Source organism: Coloeus monedula (assembly GCF_965178545.1).
Source record: "Coloeus monedula genome assembly, chromosome: 8".
In the NCBI taxonomy this organism is placed as follows: domain Eukaryota; kingdom Metazoa; phylum Chordata; class Aves; order Passeriformes; family Corvidae; genus Coloeus; species Coloeus monedula.
The window spans coordinates 31,221,496-31,243,268 of NC_138788.1; the positions used below are offsets into that span (position 1 = coordinate 31,221,496).

Here is a 21,773-nt window from a genome sequence, read left to right on the forward strand (position 1 = left end):
CCCGAGTTCTAACTTCCAAGATCTTTTAAAGCCCAATCTATCCAATTATGGAATGCCAACTGATTTATTTTTACTTATAATCCAATAACTCTAAACATTCATGTTCCTCACTGCGGGTTTTTTGAACCACTGCCAGAACAATACCTGAACACCCAGATTTGTGAAGAAGAAGGAGGAAAGAAGAAGAACTAATCCACACCCCAAATCCTTCATCTTGTTACATATATCCCAGAAACCTAAATTTTCTATATCTCTACATATTCCACCCAGTGACGTAACCTTAATTACACAGCAACAACCTCAGTGTTATCACACAATTTGGGAAGCCTTTCCCAAGGCCTCAGGTCAAATGCAGTGTGCTTTTGAGGATCATTGTCTGTCAGCACTGAAAGGCTGAAATTCTCTGAACCCAGGGTTCCAACATCCCTGCATAGGAATGATTTAAAGTCCAAGTCAAGAAATGTTTTCCTGCCTCAAATGAAAAAAATAGTTGAAAATTTTGCAGAAATTTCAAGGGTACTGTTGAAGACATGTTGGACAGTTTGGTCAATCATTTGCTGACTAATCCCTCTGAGTAATGAGGAGTCTTTTACTGTTCTGGCCTCTGTTCCTTACCATCAACCACAGGTGTATGGGACAGCATTATAACCTTCTAAAGCCTTTGTTTTGCTGGACTGAAAAGACTTGTCATTCTACTAATCACCTGGATTTGCCATGCCTGCCCATTCATAGAGAGTCAAGAGTTTGTCTTTCTTGATGTGTATAATGACAATGATAATAACCTGAAATTTACATTTCTCCGTAGATCCATCAGCTCCTTGTACAGTGTCTGAAACTTCTGTGTGATTGATGCAGAAACTTCTTAGGTAGTTTCCTTATCTTCCAGCCTCTTTTTCTGAGTATTTCATGCCAAGTCAAACTTTGCCAAATCTGCTAAATCTGCAGTTCCATTTTTTTTTTCTTTTTTTAATTTAAACCTGGTAAGGCTGAGTTTAGGGTGATTGAAGCCCCAGAATATTACATTGCAGAGTGCAGAAGACAACTGCCAACTGTACAGCATGCAAATGGGATGCAGAGTGTATGGGGTGGTTATGTCCCAGCAAAGACTGAGTATCAATCTCAGAACCAGAGGAAGTTTTTTCCACTCAGTATAAACTGTCCTTGAGCAAGTCTTTGAAGCCAACAATCTGGAATTTGTTCTGTGACTTTGCATACCTTGGCTTGCAAATCCAGATGAAGCAAAATTCAGTAGGATTTGCTTTCAGCCAATATTTAAGTAAATCGCTCATTACTTATCAGAACAGATGGCACTGCTGTTTGAGGTGTGTGGTTCATGATGACTGGAATATCTGTTTTGCATTCCCTAAAAAGAACTCTACTCCCTTCGGGACTTGATGTTAGTAAATGTGCTCAAGAGGAGCCAGCCACATCCTGGGCTGCATCAAAAGCAGCATGACCAGCAGGCTGAGGGAGGTGATTCTGCCCCTCTGCTCTGCTCTCATGAGCCCTGTGTCGAGCTCTGGGACACCCAGCATAAGAAGCACTATTGGAACAAGTCCTGAGCAGGGGCGACTGAGGTGATCAGATGTCTGAAGCACCTTTCCAAGAGGACAGGCTGGAGGAGTTGGGGTTGTTCAGCCTGGAGAACAAAAGGCTCTGGGGATACCTTATAGCACCTTCCTGTACCTTAAGGGGCTACAAGAGGGCTGGAGGGTGTTGTTTTACAAGGGCATGCATGGAGTGGCAAGACAAGGGGAAATGGCTTCAAACTGTGTGAGGGCAGGTGTGGTTTAGGTACTGGTAAGAAATTCTTCAGTGTGAGGGTGATGAGGCCCTGGCACAGGCTGCCCCATCCCTGGAAGTGTCCACGGCCAGGTTGAGCGGGGCTTGGAGCAACCTGGAATTAGTGGAAGGTGTCCCTGCCCAGGGTGGTGGGGGTGGAGCAAGATGATCTTTAAGGCACCTTCCAATCCAGATCATTCTATGAACATTGTCCTTTTTTTTTTTTTCGTTCTGGTGAATTTTCTCAGAACTTAAATTACTTTGCTAGTAGGAGAGAATGTGCTCTCTTGTGCACGTGCTGAATGAAATCCCTGTAGACCGTGTGTGTGGAAAATCACATTTTAATTCTGTGAACTGTTCCTTAATAAAACAATATAATATCCTTTCTGTTTAGCTTTTTTAGAACAGAATGCTGAAGTATGGATTAGAAGAGCCATGTAATTAAAGGTTTCTGGTTGAAATAATCTCTTTGAGATTCATTTTGGTGTCATTTTCATGGCTAGGTTTATTTTTCAGAGAAATAGACTCTTTATCATTGTTGGTTTAGTTTAAGTATCATTGTCTGGGATTAGCATCTGATATTGAGCTGGTTAATGTAAGATTAAATGTGAAGATTTAAATCAGACAGCTCAGTTATGAAATATTGCTCAGCAGAGGAGTATGCAGTTCAGATGTTATCTTTCTGTAATCCGTTATTTGCTTTCTCCTCTCTCCCATTTTTACAGGAAGACATCTACATGTATGGAGGCAAAATTGAAACAAGTAATGGCAATGTCACTGAAGAACTGTGGGTTTTCAACATACCCAGTCAAACATGGAGTACCAGAATTCCTGCAGTACTTGTCCATGGCCAGCAATATGCTGTGGAAGGTCATTCAGCACACATAGTAGAGCTGGACAGCAGAGATGTGGTTATGATTGTAATTTTTGGATATTCTTCTATATATGGTTACACAAGCATTGTGCAAGAATACTACATCAGTAAGTCCCTTTCAAATCATTTTTATCATGTACTGATACAAAAAGTGCTGTTTTTTTTTTTAAAGTGACTATCACTTCTATTTTCAGAATGAAAAATACGTGTTTTCCAAAACAAATAAAGCCTCACCTTTTTTCTTCCAATTATGTACATCAGATTTCTTGTTAAGCAATAGCATCTCATATGTCTTTGGAGCATCGTGACTTTTTCCATTGTGTACAGGGTTGTGGTAGTCTAAATGGGACAAAAATTGAAACCAGGAATTCCACACTGTGGTAATTGTGATGAAACTTTTTTTTTTTTAAACACAGACTTCTTGTTTTTACCACAGAGTAGGAGAGCAAAAACAACAATAATTTAGTTATTTAAAAAGTTCTTTAATATTGGTGTATTATTTTCTTTCTGTTGTGTTCTTTTTAAAAGTAATAACTTAGTTCATCATTACATACTGGGTTCTCTCTAAAACATATACGTGTTGTTGTTAGAGGTAGTAATTGAAAATAAACTCTGATTTTCTGTAAATAACCTACCATGTCTGTCTAGGTTTCCCCTTGTGAACAGCAAGCTGTTCCTAGGGGTGATTTTAAATGCTAAAGTTAAATAAACCAAGGGAAATCTTTTTATCATATACATGGTACATCTAAGATACTATTTCAATGGAATAATATTGAAAATCTGCATCTGATAAATTCTTAGGAATATTTATATGCCTACTAATTAAAATTATAGTCTTCTACCTTTTTAAATTCCGTTTTTATGTTGAGTTTATCTGAGTCTCTCAGTTATTTATGCAATTGCAGAAGGCATAATACAAAATTTTGAAGTAATACCTACATGTTAAAGGATAATAATTGTTTTTAATTGTTCCAGTTAAAATTTTTTTCATGTATGTATATTTATATAAACACTGTTTAAGCAGATTTATAGGTTGGGGAAATCCCTTCAGAACTCAGATGGTTCTTATGCTCTCTGGCATTATCTCTGATGGCAGTGTCAAAATTATATAACAATGTTGAAAGTGAATGTCAATAAGAGGAAGAGCACCATGATGTGCTTTATCCACACTGAAAAATTCCAATTTAACAGCATGAAAACTGCTACAAAACTCTGGTCTGAGAAAGATGTTTCACAACAGTATTCTAAGATTTGTTAACTATTAAAGGCCACATTTTGGAAAAACTTAATTTCAGAAAGTTGTTTCCTTTCTGACCTACCAGAGATGATTTTTTTTTCTGTGAAGAAAACAATGTGTTGCTCTAGCTTCTGCATGCTCATTCAGTGTAATGTCTGTTGGAACTTTAAATTATTTGCTTCTTCTGTTTGAACTTTAAATTATTTGCTTCTTTACATGCTGCTTATTTAGTATGGAGTAGAAGTACCAATTTTATTCTCAACTATTATTGTCGTTAGTTTAATTAGGAAGAAGGGAACATGATTTGTAGTGTAAAATTTTCTGCCTGGCTGATTTTATTGATGGCCTTACAGTTGAAATGGACAGCTTGTTCTTATTTTAATTTTATTTTTAATGTTACAGCTACGTTTGTGGAGGATTAATAAAAGAGAGTATAGCTAAGCATATATAACACAAACAAAGAAAAAAACCCCAAACCTTTCCTACCATGGTGATAAGCTTGGAGTAAGAGAAAGCACTTAATCTGTCAGTTATGTGTCAATTATTCTCAAATTTTAATGTCTCCTTTTTGAGATTATATTTTTATCATATTCTAGTGAGAAATTTAGTTTATTAGAGAAAACGTGCTTCACTTGCATCAAATATAAAGGAAACTTGTAACAATATTGGGTATTACCTTTGACTTCAGTGAGTCTCCTCATCTGATGAAGGATTGATTATTGGGGCTTGCAGTGCTTTGCAGAACATCGTGTACCTGAACCATTGCTGCCACAGGGAATTCTCATGTTTTATTTCACCTCATTTCATCTCCCTCCTTTCCCTCCCCTCTAAGTTAAATGAATTTTGTGGTAAATTTTCCTGAATTCTGTGTTGACTATGGCATTTATCTACAGTTTTGCAGCTGTGGGAACATATTTTTAACCATAAAATTCCAGCTGGTGGTTTGAATTAAGAATGACTATTTTTTGGGAGGACTTTAGCAGCTCAGAATCCAAACTTAAAAGACATAGGAAGTGAGAAGTATTCCTGTGAACTCATCCGAATAGGAAAGGAAATTTCTTAAACATAAGGGCTTCTGATGTTATAGAAAGAAAAATAAGAGTCCAGTTTTCTCTTTCTCTGCTTGCTTTAAAAACATATTACTTTAATATTTCAAATTGTGCTGCTTTATTGTTTCTACATGTTGTCAGTAATGGCTTTTAGTCCTAATGAAGGCTATTTTTCAAGCATTTACCACATGCCTACTGAAAGAAAGAGACATAGAGGCAGTTTATCCTTTGGTTCATATGAACTGACATCTGTAGGATCCAGTTCTTTGATGAACCTGATCCATGGAATTCTGGTGCTAAAGCCTACTTTAGTTGCTGTGACCATGATTTCCATGGGGTCTGGGTTAAGAAATATCTGAAGAGGTTTTAAATACTGGTGGAATCCATACCTTTTCATGTAGGTATGTAGTTCTTGTAATAAAACACGTCAATCAAAGGTATACCTGATCTGAAAATGTCTCTGGCATAGTTGGATTAGGGAAGAAAGTAATTTCCATCAAAATAAATTCTGGAATAATTGGACAGGGTTTGCAGGCAGATTTTCACCATGCAAAGTCATGTGAATTTATTTCTTCTCCAAAGGTGGTTGGTGCAGGAACAAAAGAGCTTCCTGTTGTCCTTTCTTGCTGTGCCCAGACTTACGACTTCTGAGGAACCAGTAAATCCTCATATGGGAATTATGTGAATGATTTTACTAACTTGAACCATAAAGCTTTTCTGGGTTACTCCCCAGGGAAATTTATTTCCCTTTAGGTTAGCAATACCTCATAAACCTTCTAAGAATCTCAATGTGAATCTCAAGGTGAATATAATAATGGTGTTTTGTTTTAGCCGAGGTTTATAAAGGCTCCTTATATATTAAGAAACTTGTGAATAAGTCTTCTGTGATTTCATTTTATTTCTTTACAAGACAGCTTTCTTTGGATTAACAGGATATCACTGTTTTTTAGATTGATTTTTTTTTTTTTCTGGCTTTATAAGTGGGTTATAGATTGCTTTTGATTAAAAGTATTTCTTTGAAATAATGTAAAAAGAAATGGCCCCATGATGTAACATGCCTCCTCTTTTTTGTTAAAGTTAGCATAATCTTCCTGGCTGCTTAAAAAAATTTGAAGTTTGTCACTGGGATGAAATGAAGATGGCACACCATGGTGCTTCTTAGACAATTTATTCTCTTTATCTGATCTGTCTGAAGGTTGTATTGTGATAAGGACAGATCAGGTATCTTCCTTATTTTTACACTGTGTACCAGACTTGAAATTAAAATCTGGGAAAAAAAAATAAATCCTATTTCCTTATTTCTGGCTTGTTCATGAAGCTCTTTCTGCATTTGACTTTATAAGCTGTTGAGAATGCAATTTCACATGACTAATTTGGTCAATCAAATATTTCTTATGATATAATGATAGAAAGAGGGGGATCTCTGTGTACGAGAAGGGTTATGTAAACACCTCCAATAAAAATTGCATTTTTGTTGAAAAAAAAGATAGGTGAAGATTCATATCAATAAGGTGCTTCAAAAAGTCAGATCATGTGAATACTAATGTCTTTAAATATAGACAGGATTGTATTTTTGTCTGAATGATGCAATATTCAAGATGCAGAAGCGTGAATGATATCAAAACTGTATGTATGCATTTCAGTATTTGAAATTCAGGCAACTCAGCTAAGTTTTAGAATGAGAAACAGAAGGAGCAACTGTAAAACTGCTTTTGACTTTTACTTCAGAAAGATGTTGCTGGACCTCTTTTCTCAAATTTAGGTAGTTATTCATAGGACATGTTTATTTTTTAATTCAAGAAGGAACAGGTTTTCATATTTCTGCCCAAGTCATGTAAGTGATGCAATATGCAGTGTTACTCTGACAGTGTTCTAAATGCTTCACAGACTCATAGGCCCATTTAGGTTGGAAAAGACCTCAGGATCATCAGATACGACCATTGCTACATAAATCATAATACTCCATAAATGCTACATGAACCAGTCAGATATAAATGCAAAATATTCTATTATGCATATTATCAACAGCATTGTATCATTTTATGTGGAGAAATAGTTCTTTTTCCCTGAAAAGCATATATGCCAATCTCTAGGACTGATCATTAGATAAATAAATGAAGATACTGTTGGGAATAGAAAGGTGTATCAGCAGGCTGACTCCTCACCAGCCCTCTTACATAAATTTTATCAAGTAAATCTATTTATTATCAAAGCAATATGTATGTAATGTGCAGTATTATCAATACAAATTTGATATTTGTGTTCAGAATTGCACTTCTTAATAGCTTGATAATATCCAACATGGGGATTGAAATTAAATTCTACTTACATTACACTACACATAAATAATGTAAATATTCTGTGTCAGCTATAAATAGTGTGTTACACAAATACCAGCATTCATACACACAAAATCATCACAATTCTTCCTCAGAATCTATACTTTATAACTTGCCATAAACACTTGTTACTGAAAAAAAATGTAACTTATAGAGGCAGTGCCTGGAAACTGTTTAATGGAAGTATGATAGTAAAAGTAATAACTGAAAATCATGAGCCTCTTCATGAGAATCTGGAGGAAAAAGAGTTAATCTAAGCTACCTACATAATATCAGATAAAAATTGGAATGGAATTTAATCTAACTTTCAGAAGAAGCAGGGCATATAGTGTTGTGTGCTAGCCTTGGATAAATAACTTTATTATGGCAGCCAGTTGAAGTTAAGAATTGGGAGACTGCTCCATTTTGAGTGTCTTTGTCCAGACTCTCTGTTCTTCTGACATAATCTCCCACAGGCTGGAAGGGAATTACTTCTGTTTCACATTTGTAGAACTGACTCCCAATCATCACAGGCTCTTCTGTATATATAGGCTGCCTTGAGCAGGAAATACCTCCTGGCTTGCTCTTTTTGTGACTTACATCATCATCTGGGAAGATGAAGGGGGGAAAAAAAGGCATTTTGAGGCTACAGGCAGCAAGAACTTACTTAACAGCTGTCTTTTTTTTTGCTATGGTAAAATATTTTCCAGTTGTGTTCTCTCCTTCAGTCATAATAGCTATTGTGGATGGTTTTATTTGGTGTCTCTTTGCAGTTACTAATCATGTGATGTAAAATGTGGACTTAAACCCCAATTTAATGAGCTGCTATCAAATTACTCTTTTGTGAGTGTTCAGCAACTGAATGGGTATGTTTGCAGTTAAACAACTAAGAAACAGTAGTTGGAAATGGATTTTAGCTCAATAGTTTTACGGTTACTCCCAAAGTGCCTGCCCATATCCATGCACACTTTGAGCTACCTTGTGTTGTGTGATTCTCCCAACTCACTGCAGTTCAGTCTCTGCCAGGCTCCTCCAGGCTCCCCATGACTGAGCACAGGTGTTCCTAATGAAACTGAAGGAGCTGCAGCACTGAATTCTCATCAGCTGTCTCTGGCAGGAATTAATCATAACTCCTAATTTCATAATTTCAAAATCTTTGGGCTTTTTTTTTGTTTGTTTAGTGTGAGTGCTGAAGTCGCGTGAGAGAGGATGAGATACTGCCTGGCAGCTGTAACAATGATGTATTTGTGATTTAATTAAGAAGAGCAGATAATAGTCTGACAACATTATCTAACTGCAGATGTTTTGATACATTGATATAAAACTACTTCTTAAAACAAATCCCAATAGTTATTGCTGTATTTGGAATTACAGTGGAAATTATTTTATATACTTAAAACTCCTGGTACTGTGAATTAGTCTTAAAATTATGGTTTTTTTTAATGTCTCTTCAAGGGTCTAACTCTTGGCTTGTACCAGAAACAAAAGGAGCAATTGTTCAAGGTGGATATGGCCATACCAGTGTCTACGACGAACTGACAAAATCTATTTATGTCCATGGTGGATACAAAGCATTGCCTGGCAATAAATATGGATTGGTGGATGATCTTTACAGATATGAAGTTAATACTCGGACATGGTAAGTTGGGTTTATAATGTAGGAAACCAAGTTACAGGTTTCTGAAGAAAATGGAAGTGTAGAGTAAGGTTGTAGCAAAGTCATGCAGGTACCTCCAAATCCTTTGCATGTTGCAGAACAACATGTTCTCTGCAACAAAATGGAAGAATTGTGGTGAGGGTCTAGACTTGAGTCAGTGGATTAGTGGAGCTATACATTGAAAGGATGGCAGGGAGGAAGCTTTGTGCATGTTCTACAAGTTAGGAAAAGGTTCTCTTTTCCAGACACAACCACTGTGCAGAAATAGCACATGTGTACTGTTTCCTCATGGTATGAATATACTGCTGGTGTACATTTAAGCAACTGTTATTTAAATAACTGGGAAACCCTAAGAGCTGTGGAAGGTTATTTTTCACAAAACTATCAGAAATAAGAGAGAAAACCTCTGGTATTATGTAGGAATCCTTAGTTATGAATGCTCTTGGTGTTTCTATCAGTTCTTGTTCCTCAAGCTTATTGTAACTTTTGAAGGCTACTTGTATGTTATGAATAGAAAGTGACCGTGAATGTTTTTTCTTACCTTAGAGATGATTTGAGATCAAGAACTATTTCTTGGAACATTTTATTCTTGTGATTTAATATTTGTGTCAAGTACTAATGGCTTCACTTTAAGCACCCAAAACTTGCTCTCAGGTGTTGGAAACATGGGTTTGATTTCTCTGAGACTTTTAATACTATTAATTCATGGCATTTGGAAACATTAATACAGGAATTTTTTGTTCCTTTTAATGTATTTTTAAGTTCCTGGAATTTTAATCCTTTCTTATTATATTTTATTTTTGGAACAAAGTGATATTTTTTCCTTTGATCTGTTCAACAATAAAATAATAATAATTGTTGGAATATTTTTATGCATTATTCATATAAAAACTAATAAAGAATGCTTTGGTCTACTCTATACTAATGTAGCATTCTCTGCAGCCTGTAGAGAACTCAAGTCTTTGTTTTGTGAGATTTACCCTGGGAGTGAATTTTACTATGGGACTGAAAAACGGGATCAGGGGAAGGAGTAATGACATGTAGTAATACACTAGACAAAGATTAAAGATTGTATCTGTGACACCTTATGGTTAGCATTCAAAGCACTCAATGAGGTAACAGCCTGAATGTGCCACTGGATAGGTGTGGTAGGAGGAAGATTTGGAGCTTTGATGGCTCTCTCATGCCCATGTCTATGCCATTTGATGTAATGTTTTTCTCTGGCACTCATTCCATTTCTGTGGCTGATCTGGCAGAGACTCATAGGCTTCACTAAGTTGTGATATACAAATCTGGTTACCCGTTCAACTCAGTGGCAGGTAGGTTTTCATTTCTTAATATCAGTTAAACCACCTTTATGTTTCCTGGAATGTGAGGGGGCAATATTTTAATTCCTAGTGTGGACTGTATTCCTAATACATGATGGGGAATTACAGGGTTGGCAATACTTGCATTGCTTTGCATTACTGCCCTGCTGCTGCAGCTGGGGCACAATGTGGAGCTGGGCTTGATAATGGCCTGAAGCAGTGGAAGCACCTGCTGGCTCCTGGGTATTTCTGTTACCGTTACAGAGTCGTGCTGCTGTGTGCAGCACTTGGCATTGGCATAGTTAACACAGACTAATGTTTGCAGATACACGAATATGGGCATAAATAATGAATTCAGCATGCTGAGACTCTCACAGAATTTGCATGGGGTTGGTATGTGCTGGAGAGTTCTCTAGATTGCCCTCATTAGTGATGCTAATGAATAGTGAAAATCATGGCCAAGGTAACAAACTTCCAGTTCTGCTGAATCTTGAGGAAAAGTTGCTATTACTGCAAGGGATGAAACTCAGCATACAATATGCAAAGATTATAGGGAAAAACCCCCCACACTATGGTAGGGACCAGGAGTGGGGAACACAGTTGGGTCACAAGTAGAAAAGTGAATAGCTCAAAAAAGAGAACTTGTGGAGATTTCTTATATCCGCTGTGGAGAGGAGAGCCCTTAGTTTTTCCCAGAACAGTGTATGTCTCTTTAGGTCTTTAGTGATCAACACAACTATTTGTAGACAGCTGCAAGGTAGGATAATCAAGGCAGAGCCTGGTGTATACCAATTAGTGTAAATTAGGCTGTAGGGGATCTAGAAAACTGGAGAAGCAAAAGACAGAAAGGTATCTATAGTCTGAATGGACACAGATAACATGTTCTTGGGATATTATCATTCTTTTGAGTCATAGCAGCATAATTCCTCCATTGCCAATTGAAAATAACTTAAAAATAATGTCTTGTTCTCTTTCAATTTAATTCCTGATTTTCTGTGTTGCTAGCTGATGAGTTGAACCCAAATATCACATTCATCTGGGGGTACCATAACTATCTTGTATCAAGCCAAACTCTGGTTAGAAAACCACACTTACATGGTTCTCTGTTTTCAAAGTCTGTTAATCAGAAATACACAAGAGAAAAGCAAGTCACTTAATAGGACAAAAAAAAAAGGGGTCAAAAGCAGAAGCACATGTGTGGGTATGCAAGTGGATTGAAGGAATTGTCACATTTTTAAGCAATAAAAAAGCTCATTTATTTTCATTTAGTCTTTGATATTTCTTTTGATGTTACTTTCTAGGGCTAGGGGGAATTTATTTAAATAATAATATGAGGATTTAGGTCTATGCCTTCTTTTCTACTTGTTTAAACATGCAATCTTATCACTTAAAAAATCTCATTTATTGATTGTTTTATGTCATTATATAAGAAAAATGAGATGTGCTTTAAACCCTCTCCCTCAAACATGATGATGATGATGTAAAAATACGGAACAAATATTATGAGAGTGATTCAAGAGACCCAGTATTATTCAATCAGAAGGAAAGATTGTTGAGTCAGTTTGTTACAGGAAACAAATGACAAACAGTTTAATTGTAGATGTGAGCAGCGTGTAGTAACGTAAATGAAAATGAGAGTCTAAACTTGTAAACTTAGATTACGGAGACAATGAAAGGTTATTAGGGGAATGTAAGTGGTATTTTGTACTGGTGATCTAATCAGCTCTTCACAAACACGTCTACAGCTGGTCTGCTTCACTAATTCATCTGGCAAAACCCACAAATGGTTACTCTCTTCCTTGGTAAGATTTATGTGCTGGGATTGAATCAAGTTTGTATTCTGTTCTTTCTACTGGCCCCACATCTGCCACTTTCAAACTGTGGCATTGATAGCTCTTGGCTACTGTTGGGCTGTGCTATTGCTCTGGCACAAAGCAGACCACACACACAGAGGCTGAAGTGAATAAAGAGAGATATCAAAGGCTCAATGTGCAAGGATGGTTTTTTTTCCTCAGCACTGAAGTTCTCTATGGTTGAGTTTACCAGTCTGAATAAGTTTATGAAGCAGTGCAAGTGCTTTTATCATATCTAGAATGAATTCTACCATTTATTTTCCAGGTCTGAGTGTTCAATTAATTAGGAAAAAAAAAAAAATACTCCCTTTGCAATATGTAGGATGGTCTAAAGATTATTGTGGCCTTCTAAAGAATTTTTTATTGCACTGCTTGAGCAAAAACTCAACGTGGCTAAGGATATATAAGAATATGAATTAATACTATGAATGAGTTTTCATCCAGTTTTGACTACAATTTACTATATCAGTGATCATTTCTGAAAAATGTAAACATGTTAAAAAGTTATTTCAGATATATTATTTGGCAAACTTTTTTAAAATTAGAAGTGTGATATTTTAAACAAATGATAAATATATATTTGTTGTACCATGAGAAAATGGATAATCCTAGAAACAATCTGATTAAATTTCATTGTATTTACTGAGTAATAGCTATAGTTTACTCTTTTCCTTGCTTTGTGTTGCTTTCATCTAGAAATTCTTTTTTCACATGTTAATATGTATTAATTTGTTCTTATGTTTTATAGGACTATTTTGAAAGAGAGTGGCTTTGCAAGATACCTTCATTCAGCTGTCCTAATCAATGGAGCTATGCTCGTTTTTGGTGGAAACACTCATAATGATACTTCCCTGAGCAATGGTGCAAAGTGTTTCTCTGCTGACTTTCTTGCATATGATATAGGTATGTCTTGTACTGTATTTTTCTCATTTGAGTTTTAAATACCACAATTTTGCTTTCTTAAGTCCAGCTGATGTGATTCTTTAAAGTTTTGATCCCAAACACCTTCAAGTGATTTATAAATTTTAAAGATTTTTGTTCCACTTTGTCGAAAGATTTTGGTTTGTGGGACAAGGCATAGCAGCATTCGTGCCATTCTCAAGGCCCTGGATATTTTTATAGTATTTTGGCAACACACTTTTAAGAAAGAAAGACTCAAAAAAGGCTCTGCATGGCAAGTGGTATTAAGGTTGAGTGAAGCATGAGGAGCCTTGAGGAGATGATAAAAGGATATGGTGTATTTAATTTCTCAAGAGTGTGGCTGAGAGCAGAAAAGATTGTTGTTTGTAAATATATGATAAGAATACAGTTTGGAGGAAAACTGTTTGATAAGACAAGACTAGATGGGTGTCAGCTTTCATTCTGTGGAGTGGTTCCAACCCTTTGAGCTGTACACTTATGGAAAAGCCTCCCTATAGGATTGTGGAGGCTATAAACATGAGAGAATTTAGTGAGTCCATAATCTGTTTCCTATCTTGTGCCACTGCTGTTCTTACCATAAATAGTTTTTCCTATCCCTGATGTTCATGTCCATATTTTATGCGTAGGCTTTAAATATAAACATACAGCTCATATTTGGGCTTTAAATATAATCATACAGCTCACATTGGGGCCAAAAAGCAAAGACACTTGTCCTGGGAGCCAAAAAATGGGAAATGTGTCAGAGCAGCCTGGGAAATGGACTCATGCATGATGCTGGTGAGAATAGCCTGTGGATATTGCCTGGATCTATTTTTGGCGAGTGTTTATCAGCTGCCTGCAGTGGTAGAGGAGGCTGAGACATGATCCTTCTTTGAGGACTAGTTAATGGCTGTTTATGGCATTCATTGTAGATATCAATGTTTTTGCTTTAATAAAGAAATAATGGCTAAATTCAGTACATGGAACATACATGGGTTATTTCCTGCCAGTTTTAATAGGTGTGTAAGCAACCTTGGCAAAACAGTTGAGTTTTTCTACTGTACCCCTGTATTGCACATTCCACAGCTTCTTATAAGCATCGGGTGGTGTGAACTATTGATTTTGTTCTCACTTCAGTTTGCATGTGGATTTAATTTTTAATGAAACAGAGCTCCTTTCTCATTTTGGAGCATAATATTATTTATTTATTGGTCGACATTTATTTGTAGAATGTGCATTTAGAGATCAGTAGTGTGAGTCCTAAGATCTGAGTAAGTGTAACTTTCTGCCTTTCGCACACCGGTAGTTTTTTATCTTCTGTCATGAAAATATTTTATGCTGTTTTTTTTTTCTTAAGCAGAACAATACTTTTGTTTGTCTACTTGGTTATAATGTTTAATATAGTATTAGTATTCTCTTGCAAGTCACATTCTCCATGTGTTATCAAACTGATGAAGTAAAAAAGAAGTGGATGTAGTAGTTACTCTTTGGACGTAGTAATTAATCTTAAAAAATGAAACATATGAAGATTGATTTGATTCCAGTTTAGTCTTCCGTAATATTCATTTCACCAACTTAGAAACAAATATCACAGTAAACATTAGATAAAGGCATATTTTTTCAGAAAACTTGAAATATTTTACAAAGAATTAAATAATTATGCAAGGGGTATATTTCAGAATCTTATTTACTTTGTATCAGGAGTTTTTGAATAATGCTTGGAAGAAAAAAAATATATGATGCTATCAGCATCACATTTCCTAGATACCTTGCAAGTGATGGAGTGTTATGCCTTGTCTTGTAAAAAATGGGTGCTGTCTGGAAACCAGCTGAATCCTGGAGATAGAGCCTATGCTATTTATGTTCAAGTTCGGCTAGAGAGTACTTTTGATTATCTCTCTTATTATATGTGACACAGTCCTTTGGATAGATTGCTTCAGCTTTTTATTAGCCATGAAAATGCTGTTTCTCATATTAATGTGGAGTAACTGTTCATGTGGCTTCATCTTGGTTAAGTTTAGCTTTCTACAAGGTTGGTTTCTAATGCAGTTTGGTAATCCACACTCCTCCTCTAGTCCAGGGATAGAGATACGTATCTCCAGAGAGGAATTAATTTTACCAAGCTTAGGACAGAGTTACCTTTTTCCCCCCCGGCTTTTCTGATCAGTCATTGCTCTCTAAGTCCTGAGCTTAGTCTATAACAAGTTTTAGATATTTAAATGTGTCATGAGCCAAGAGCTCAATTCAGTAATTTTAAATACTTACTGCATATTTGTTAAAGCTGAAGACACAGAGATGGGGAGATGTTATAAAAATTGCTATGGTGCCACAATTTTCATAATTTAATATTACTTGATGTATTTACTTATGTAGCAGTAAATATATGATGAGAAGACTGCTGCATTAAAAGAAAGAGCTTTAGAAATCTGGCCTTGGTATACTTTTGTCCTCTGATATTTTACCACCAGGTTGTCCCTGGGTTGCTCTGGCAGCTCCTTAAAGATCCACAAAGGGTCATTCTTGTAGAGGTTGGGTATATTCTAACCTGTGCTGTTACTGCTTCATTAATCTGAAAGAGGAATCTTGGCAGTGGGGACAGTCTTGAATGCTGTGGTTGACCTGCAATTTTCTAACTGATGTTGGTTATAGCTTTTCTTTATGAGGGTCCCCATGTGCTTAAAACTTACATTAATATTCCAATCAGATCTTCGAAAAGTAATTTAGATTATGAGTATTCACGTGCAAAATTTGCAGATAAAAATAGATTAATTAGACACACAGAATCAGAGTTTAAAACAGGTTCTAACTACTGAGACCAGTATTAAAATATAACTAAATAAAAGCTTTTTTAAAGAGTAAGGATACTTATTTTAGTTTCTGGCCAAATGGTGCACTTAGTAAATATACCTCTGCATACCTAAGTTCCTTAAATTTCAGTTTAGGAAGTATTCAGTCGCTGTCCTTTTGTTCCCCATTTGCCAGTTACCAAGGTGTCTGGGTACCCTAGATATGTAAGAGAATTACTGACAGGGCATGTCTATAAAAGCCAAAACCTGAAATCCTGGCAATGTGGCAGCTGTTTCTGTGCTCCCTCCTAGTGGTGGTTGGAGTTCTGCACTGTTTGGATCTGTGGGGGATGTGCAATAACCCATATGTTTACACTAATAATATACTCCACAATATTTCTTCTGTTACTGTCTGGATTTCAGTTTATTATTATGGACTAAATAGTATGCAAATTCAATTCCTTATGAAAGACAATATTGCTAGTGAAATATTATGTTTCTTCTAGGGTATTCCTACAAAGCTTAAAAACATTCTCCTTTTTGGAAAAAAATTTCAAAATTATCTCATGAGATTGACTTTAGTTCCACTTGCAATCAAACATATTTCTTGTACTTTGTAATAAAATGAATTGTTCATTCATGGGTTGTGTGCTTGTAAAATAAGTTGTTTCACCTCTAGTCTTTGCTGTCAACAAAATGAACAAGTTTAAATATCTGTAAATTTTTTTCCAATAGGAACACATCTTTTTTTGCAGTTCTCCCTCTTTCTGGAGTTAAAAATGGATTTTTGATGTGCCATCACAAAGAAAACATAAAGCAGTGCCTGTGAAAGATTTAAGTTTTATGCGTTTCTGAGCACTTAAGTTATAAATGTAGTTTTGGTGTAGTCTGCAACAGCAATTATCTCCATATTGCTGTGCTATTAGAAGAGCAAAGCCATAATAATATAATGCACTAATTGCTTCATTTAATAGCAAAGCTTAAGGTTGTTGATTTCTTTATATTACTTGGGGAGTCACTGTTATGTGTATAGACTGTGTTGTAGATGTTGGTTCTATAGTTTAAATTTGATTCATGCTGTTTTGAACATACTTGCCATTGTGTTTTCCTGAAAGTAAGGAGATTTTTACTATCTGATTAAAGAAAAATATTTATGCAGTGTGGAAACACTCAGAAAATAAGTTTTCTGCTAGTACATAACTTCCATGTTGTTTTAGTTGTTTATGTTCAGTGTTTAGTAGTCCAGAGTCATAAATGAGAACCAGACAGAAGTATAATGATGTCCATATGTTGTGAACCAAAGAAAAATGAACTCAGTAATTATTAGAAATGTGTAAAGAGAAAATAGAAGCATAAGCTGGCTTTGAATTCTGTGTAGCCCATAAGGCTGCACTGCAGTGTTGCAGTGTGGTTGAGCAGAATAAATAGAATGGCATGTCAAATCTATTTAAATAGTTTGAAATTTAGAAATTATTTGTTAAATGTAAGCATAAAGTAGATGGTTTCATATACCTTCTCTTGAAACAAAGCTCCGAATGCAGTAAGAGGTTGTCACCAAATCAGGCTGCCAGTGCCAAAATACAAATGTGATCCTGGAGCTGAAGTATGGAACATTGGTTGCCCCTTTTTTGGAGGCTGTCCTAATAACTTTTGCTTCCTATTTTTAACAATACTATTTTTTTCTATTATTTTTTTTTTCCCCTCTGTTCAGTCACATTTTGGTAAACCTAATCTTTGTTAATTTTTTAAATCAAATCTGTGTTCAAGTATTTTACTGATACGACAATGTTGATTAGAAAATATTTGGTTGGTTTGTTTTGGTTTGTTTTTTTCTGTAAAATCATACCAGGAAACCTTTCCATAGTGTATGAATACTGTTGCAGCATTGAGAACTTTCCCATGACATGTCCTGGTCATCTCTGATATCAGTAATGCAGTGTTGCCAGTAGGTTGTAGATGAGATGTGTTGAGGCCTGACCTGCTGGAGTGTGGGCTCTGGAGAGCAATACTCTGTGCAAAGTTCAAGTGGGGATTTTCTCTGCCAGCATCAGCTGGATTGGTTCAAATCCAGTGCATTTCTGTGGTGTTTCACCACAGAAATGTGTGTCACTGTCAATTCACTGTAAGAGCCTCTTCTCTATCATCTGGTAACCGTTTAAGCTATACCAGGGAGGAGGATGAACCTTTTTCTTTTAATGTTATAATGTGGTACAGCTTGTTCTTAAAGCTGAAGCCTTAGTAATAGAAAGAAAAAACCCTTTATTTCTTGTACTTTTCAGTGGCTAAAAATCCTGCTAATCAGTTTGGAATGAATAGTATTATTTTTTCATCTGCTTAGTAATTGGTTCTATTAAAAGCAGAATTTGCTTCCATGTGCTATGTGCTGTACCTGGTTACAGATACAACAAATACAATTAATACTGTATCTTCCACTTGCTATCTGTATAATGCCTTGAGGGGATAACATTTGATGGAGGAAAGTATTTTATTTACTGCACAGAGCTTACCATCATTATTAGACTTAATGTAATAAACACAACACACAGAATGCTGTAATGATAAATCATGTTGTAAATAATATTGCATTTGCCATTTGTCATTTTTTTTCTTGGAACAGTACAGTGAAGTCTGGAAATTCGGATACTTAGAGGTGTTCAAAAGAAGTTTGAAGACGGTGGGCAGGGATGAATTCTATTTGATTCTTTACTGAAAAATACCAGGAATCATTTGCCTAACTATCTGTATTTTGTATTAATCAACTGTACAGAGAACCTCACATCAGGAATTAGAAGCTGAGCAAAAGTATTATTCTTGCACAGTGCCGTGTTCAGTAGTCATTGAGAAGACTAGGAGGAGATAAGAGGGGAGGTTATTTGTAATAAGCTACCCTCCCTCTTTTTTATTGTACTCTATTGAAAAGACCTGCCAGTTTGAAAAATACCATCAGTAAGAAAGGAATTATTATATCTTCAGCCCTCAGGGGTTCCTCATCTGAAAACGAGCCTTTATTATGGTTTTATGGTTTTTCTTTGGTATTAAATCCCACTATTTCTTAAATAAATTTCTGAGTACAGGAAAGACTATATATTTATGTTCATAACGTATATGTTTGTAAAAATAAAATTAATGTCAACACTTCCCAAGATCAGATGAAAATTTAGTGTTTCTTAAATTGTTTCCTTTTACTATCGAAGGCACATGAGCTCACATGTGCTGTGTCTGTTAATGTGCAGTGACTTAGCAGCAAGAACTTGATTTTAAAGTATAACAGTAAGATTTTGCTGGTCAATTGTAGTGTTAAAATGCTTGCTTCTTACAGCTTTTAAAATGGAAGAGTTTTCTTGAATTAAAATTAATGATTGGACCGTTGATCCCTTATTTCTAATAAATAGTATTGCTCTTGGTCTGAGTTTCTTTCATAAGTCAAACACCCTGGAGGTGTCAAATGCCAGTGTTATGGATGGATATGGGTAATGCACAACTTCTATATTTAACACTACTCCCAACTTCATCAGAAACTTATGATCATAAGTAGGTAGTTCATGTCCTAGTGCTGTGATCTCTTTTGTTAAAACTGTTTCAGGAACATCTCTCTGGCATTTTCATACTTTCACCACTCTATTTAAGTAGAGAAAACAAGAAAAGAACAATTGTGAAAGATGAAGTGTATTAATAATTCCATAGTGTTACGATAATATAATGTTAACAATGATGGTGAAAGAAAGTAGCAGTTGAGAAAGAAGTAAGAATTTTGGGATGTGTTGCTCCCATAAGACAATGAATTAAACTTGCTGTATTTTCTTCAAGCTGCTAAATCCATTCCGAGCCCACCACCTGATGTCAAAATTAATGCTGTTTGAACCATCTGCATTACTCCAGTAATAATGTGCTTTTAGTTTCTGTTTCCAGTTTATAAAGAGGTGTAATTGGTTTATTTAGCAGGGCCAGAGTCTCACACTGGGTCTCTTTATGGGCTCAGGCTGTGGTTCAGTGGAAGCCCGAGTTGATTTAGCGGCATTGCTGCCGTAGCTGTGCTGCCCTGTCCCCTCCTGTGTGCCGAGTCCATCCTCATGTGACCTTGCACTGAGGTGTTCCAGTGTGGTTTGCTAACAGGATGCTGACTGCACCAGGTGCTTCTGTCAATAGTTTTCTGCTGGGAATAATTTTCTGTACTGGAAGTGCCAGAACAGCAGCACTAGTGAAGTTGAACTGTTCTGACAGTGGGAGTGACACCAGCCTGGGAGAGAGAGTTTGTTCCTCCAGGATTTCCTGGTATTTGTTTCTGTTTTTTTAAGCTGAGGAGCGAGGTGTTATAATATGAATATGGAGAGATGCCTCTACCCAAGTTAAGGTTCAAACAAGACCATATGCCCAACCAATAGCACGGATTTTATTTAACAGTAAATGTGAGGGAAGGAGAGATTGAAAGAAGCAGGGGAAGGACAGGGAGAGAAACAAGAGTGAAAGAGAGAGACAGATTTGTTTCCCCCAGTTTGCCACAGTGGGAATTTTTGTCAGGATGCATCTCCCAGGACATGCTGGCCAGACTTTGCCAGGCCCAGAGCCAGCACCATTCTGTGCTTATCTTCAGGGCAAAGTCCTTCTGTCATCTTAACAGTGTTTGAGGCAATTGTGATCTTTAAGTCTCTTACAAGAGGGAAGATGATTTTTTGGGATTTGGGGTTTTTTAAAATAATGTTTTATTTTTTATTTATTTTTTGAAATGTGTGGTCTGATGGTGATATTTCAAATATTTTTTAACATATCCATAACTTGCATAAATTATCTCAAATTTTAATATTAAGTACGTTTACCTTCTTTAGATGTGACTGTCATTGGAATCTTGCAGGTAAATGAATTCAGCACTTTTATGTAAAGTCTCTCTTGCATTAAGGCTCTGGAAACAGGTTTCAGATGTTTTCCCAGCAGTCTTGCTGTCTGCCAGCAATCTTTTCTAATTGTTGATCTCTTTAGGACACTTCTGCTTCCTTGTGTTACTAACTCTGACTCTGCAGCTTCTACAGGCAGTACTCTGTCCACTTCTCAGTATTATGGAGAGTGTGCTGAGCAAATAGGTCTTTTTCTTTTCTGTCTTAGTGTCCAAACTGATAGCTTTGCCTCTGGCTTAAAATAAATTGTCTCTATATATAAAAAACCCCATGCTTTTATTTGGAATAAATTGAAGAGGCCTCTTTCCCTTCAACTCCTTTTCAGCTTTGCATGTAATCCTTATCTTTGTGTGTATAGGAGATTTTATTTTTTAAATGAGAAAGCTTTCATTTTTTTCATTTCATGTTAGGGTTACAGTTTTCCTGAAAGTTTGCCCTACCTCTCTCCAAAACCTGTTATGATGACAAATTCTGGGAATGTTTTGCTTGCTCTGTAGAAAAGTACTTTCCCTACTCCACTTTATATGGGTTTCCTTGAAGTCTCAATCTGTAGGTGCTCCCTGTTTCTGTTACTGTGGGATTTGAATATTTTAAGCCAGTAAAGTGTAAGTAGGAAATAATGAAGAAAGGACTAATTGTTCTAAAGAACTAAAACCCTAGTCAGGAAAGAAAAATGAAACCACACCAAAACCACATTTGTGTACAGCTGTTCTAAAAGAAACATACTCTAGTAATTAATTTGACATGGAGATACTGATACAACATTCCTCTCAAATATGTGGAAAGTAATAAGTAGCATACTTAAATCAAGATACCAAAAGTAAGACAATAATGAGATAGGTTGCACAGCTGGAGGAGTGATAGTTTCTCTTAAAACACTTAAGAATTAAGTTTGCTGCCATAGATATTCCATGAAATACTTATAAATTGAAACCCTTCAGCTAATTTGAGAGCATGTAAACATTAGGGCAATATTACTGATCTCTTGATAACAGAGATGGCAGTGCTTGTTGCTGTGGGTGTTGAAATTGGCTGTGAAGGCAGACAACTATATGTGTAATGAGGTGACTCTTCTATGAATGTCCTGTAGTCTTGATAAATGTCAGGATAGATCAGTGTTG

The 21,773-nt window shown here is 36.1% G+C and overlaps 1 protein-coding gene across 1 annotated transcript in view; it reads left to right on the forward strand.

The window, feature by feature from the left end:
* ATRNL1 (attractin like 1) overlaps positions 1-21,773 on the forward strand; it is a 439,114-nt gene that overhangs the window by 64,673 nt on the left and 352,668 nt on the right. Inside the window, exons 8-10 of the mRNA XM_082285771.1 lie at positions 2,508-2,763; positions 8,716-8,899; positions 12,826-12,980. Coding sequence (XP_082141897.1) covers positions 2,508-2,763; positions 8,716-8,899; positions 12,826-12,980 — 595 coding nt within the window. The remainder of the gene's footprint in view (positions 1-2,507; positions 2,764-8,715; positions 8,900-12,825; positions 12,981-21,773) is intronic.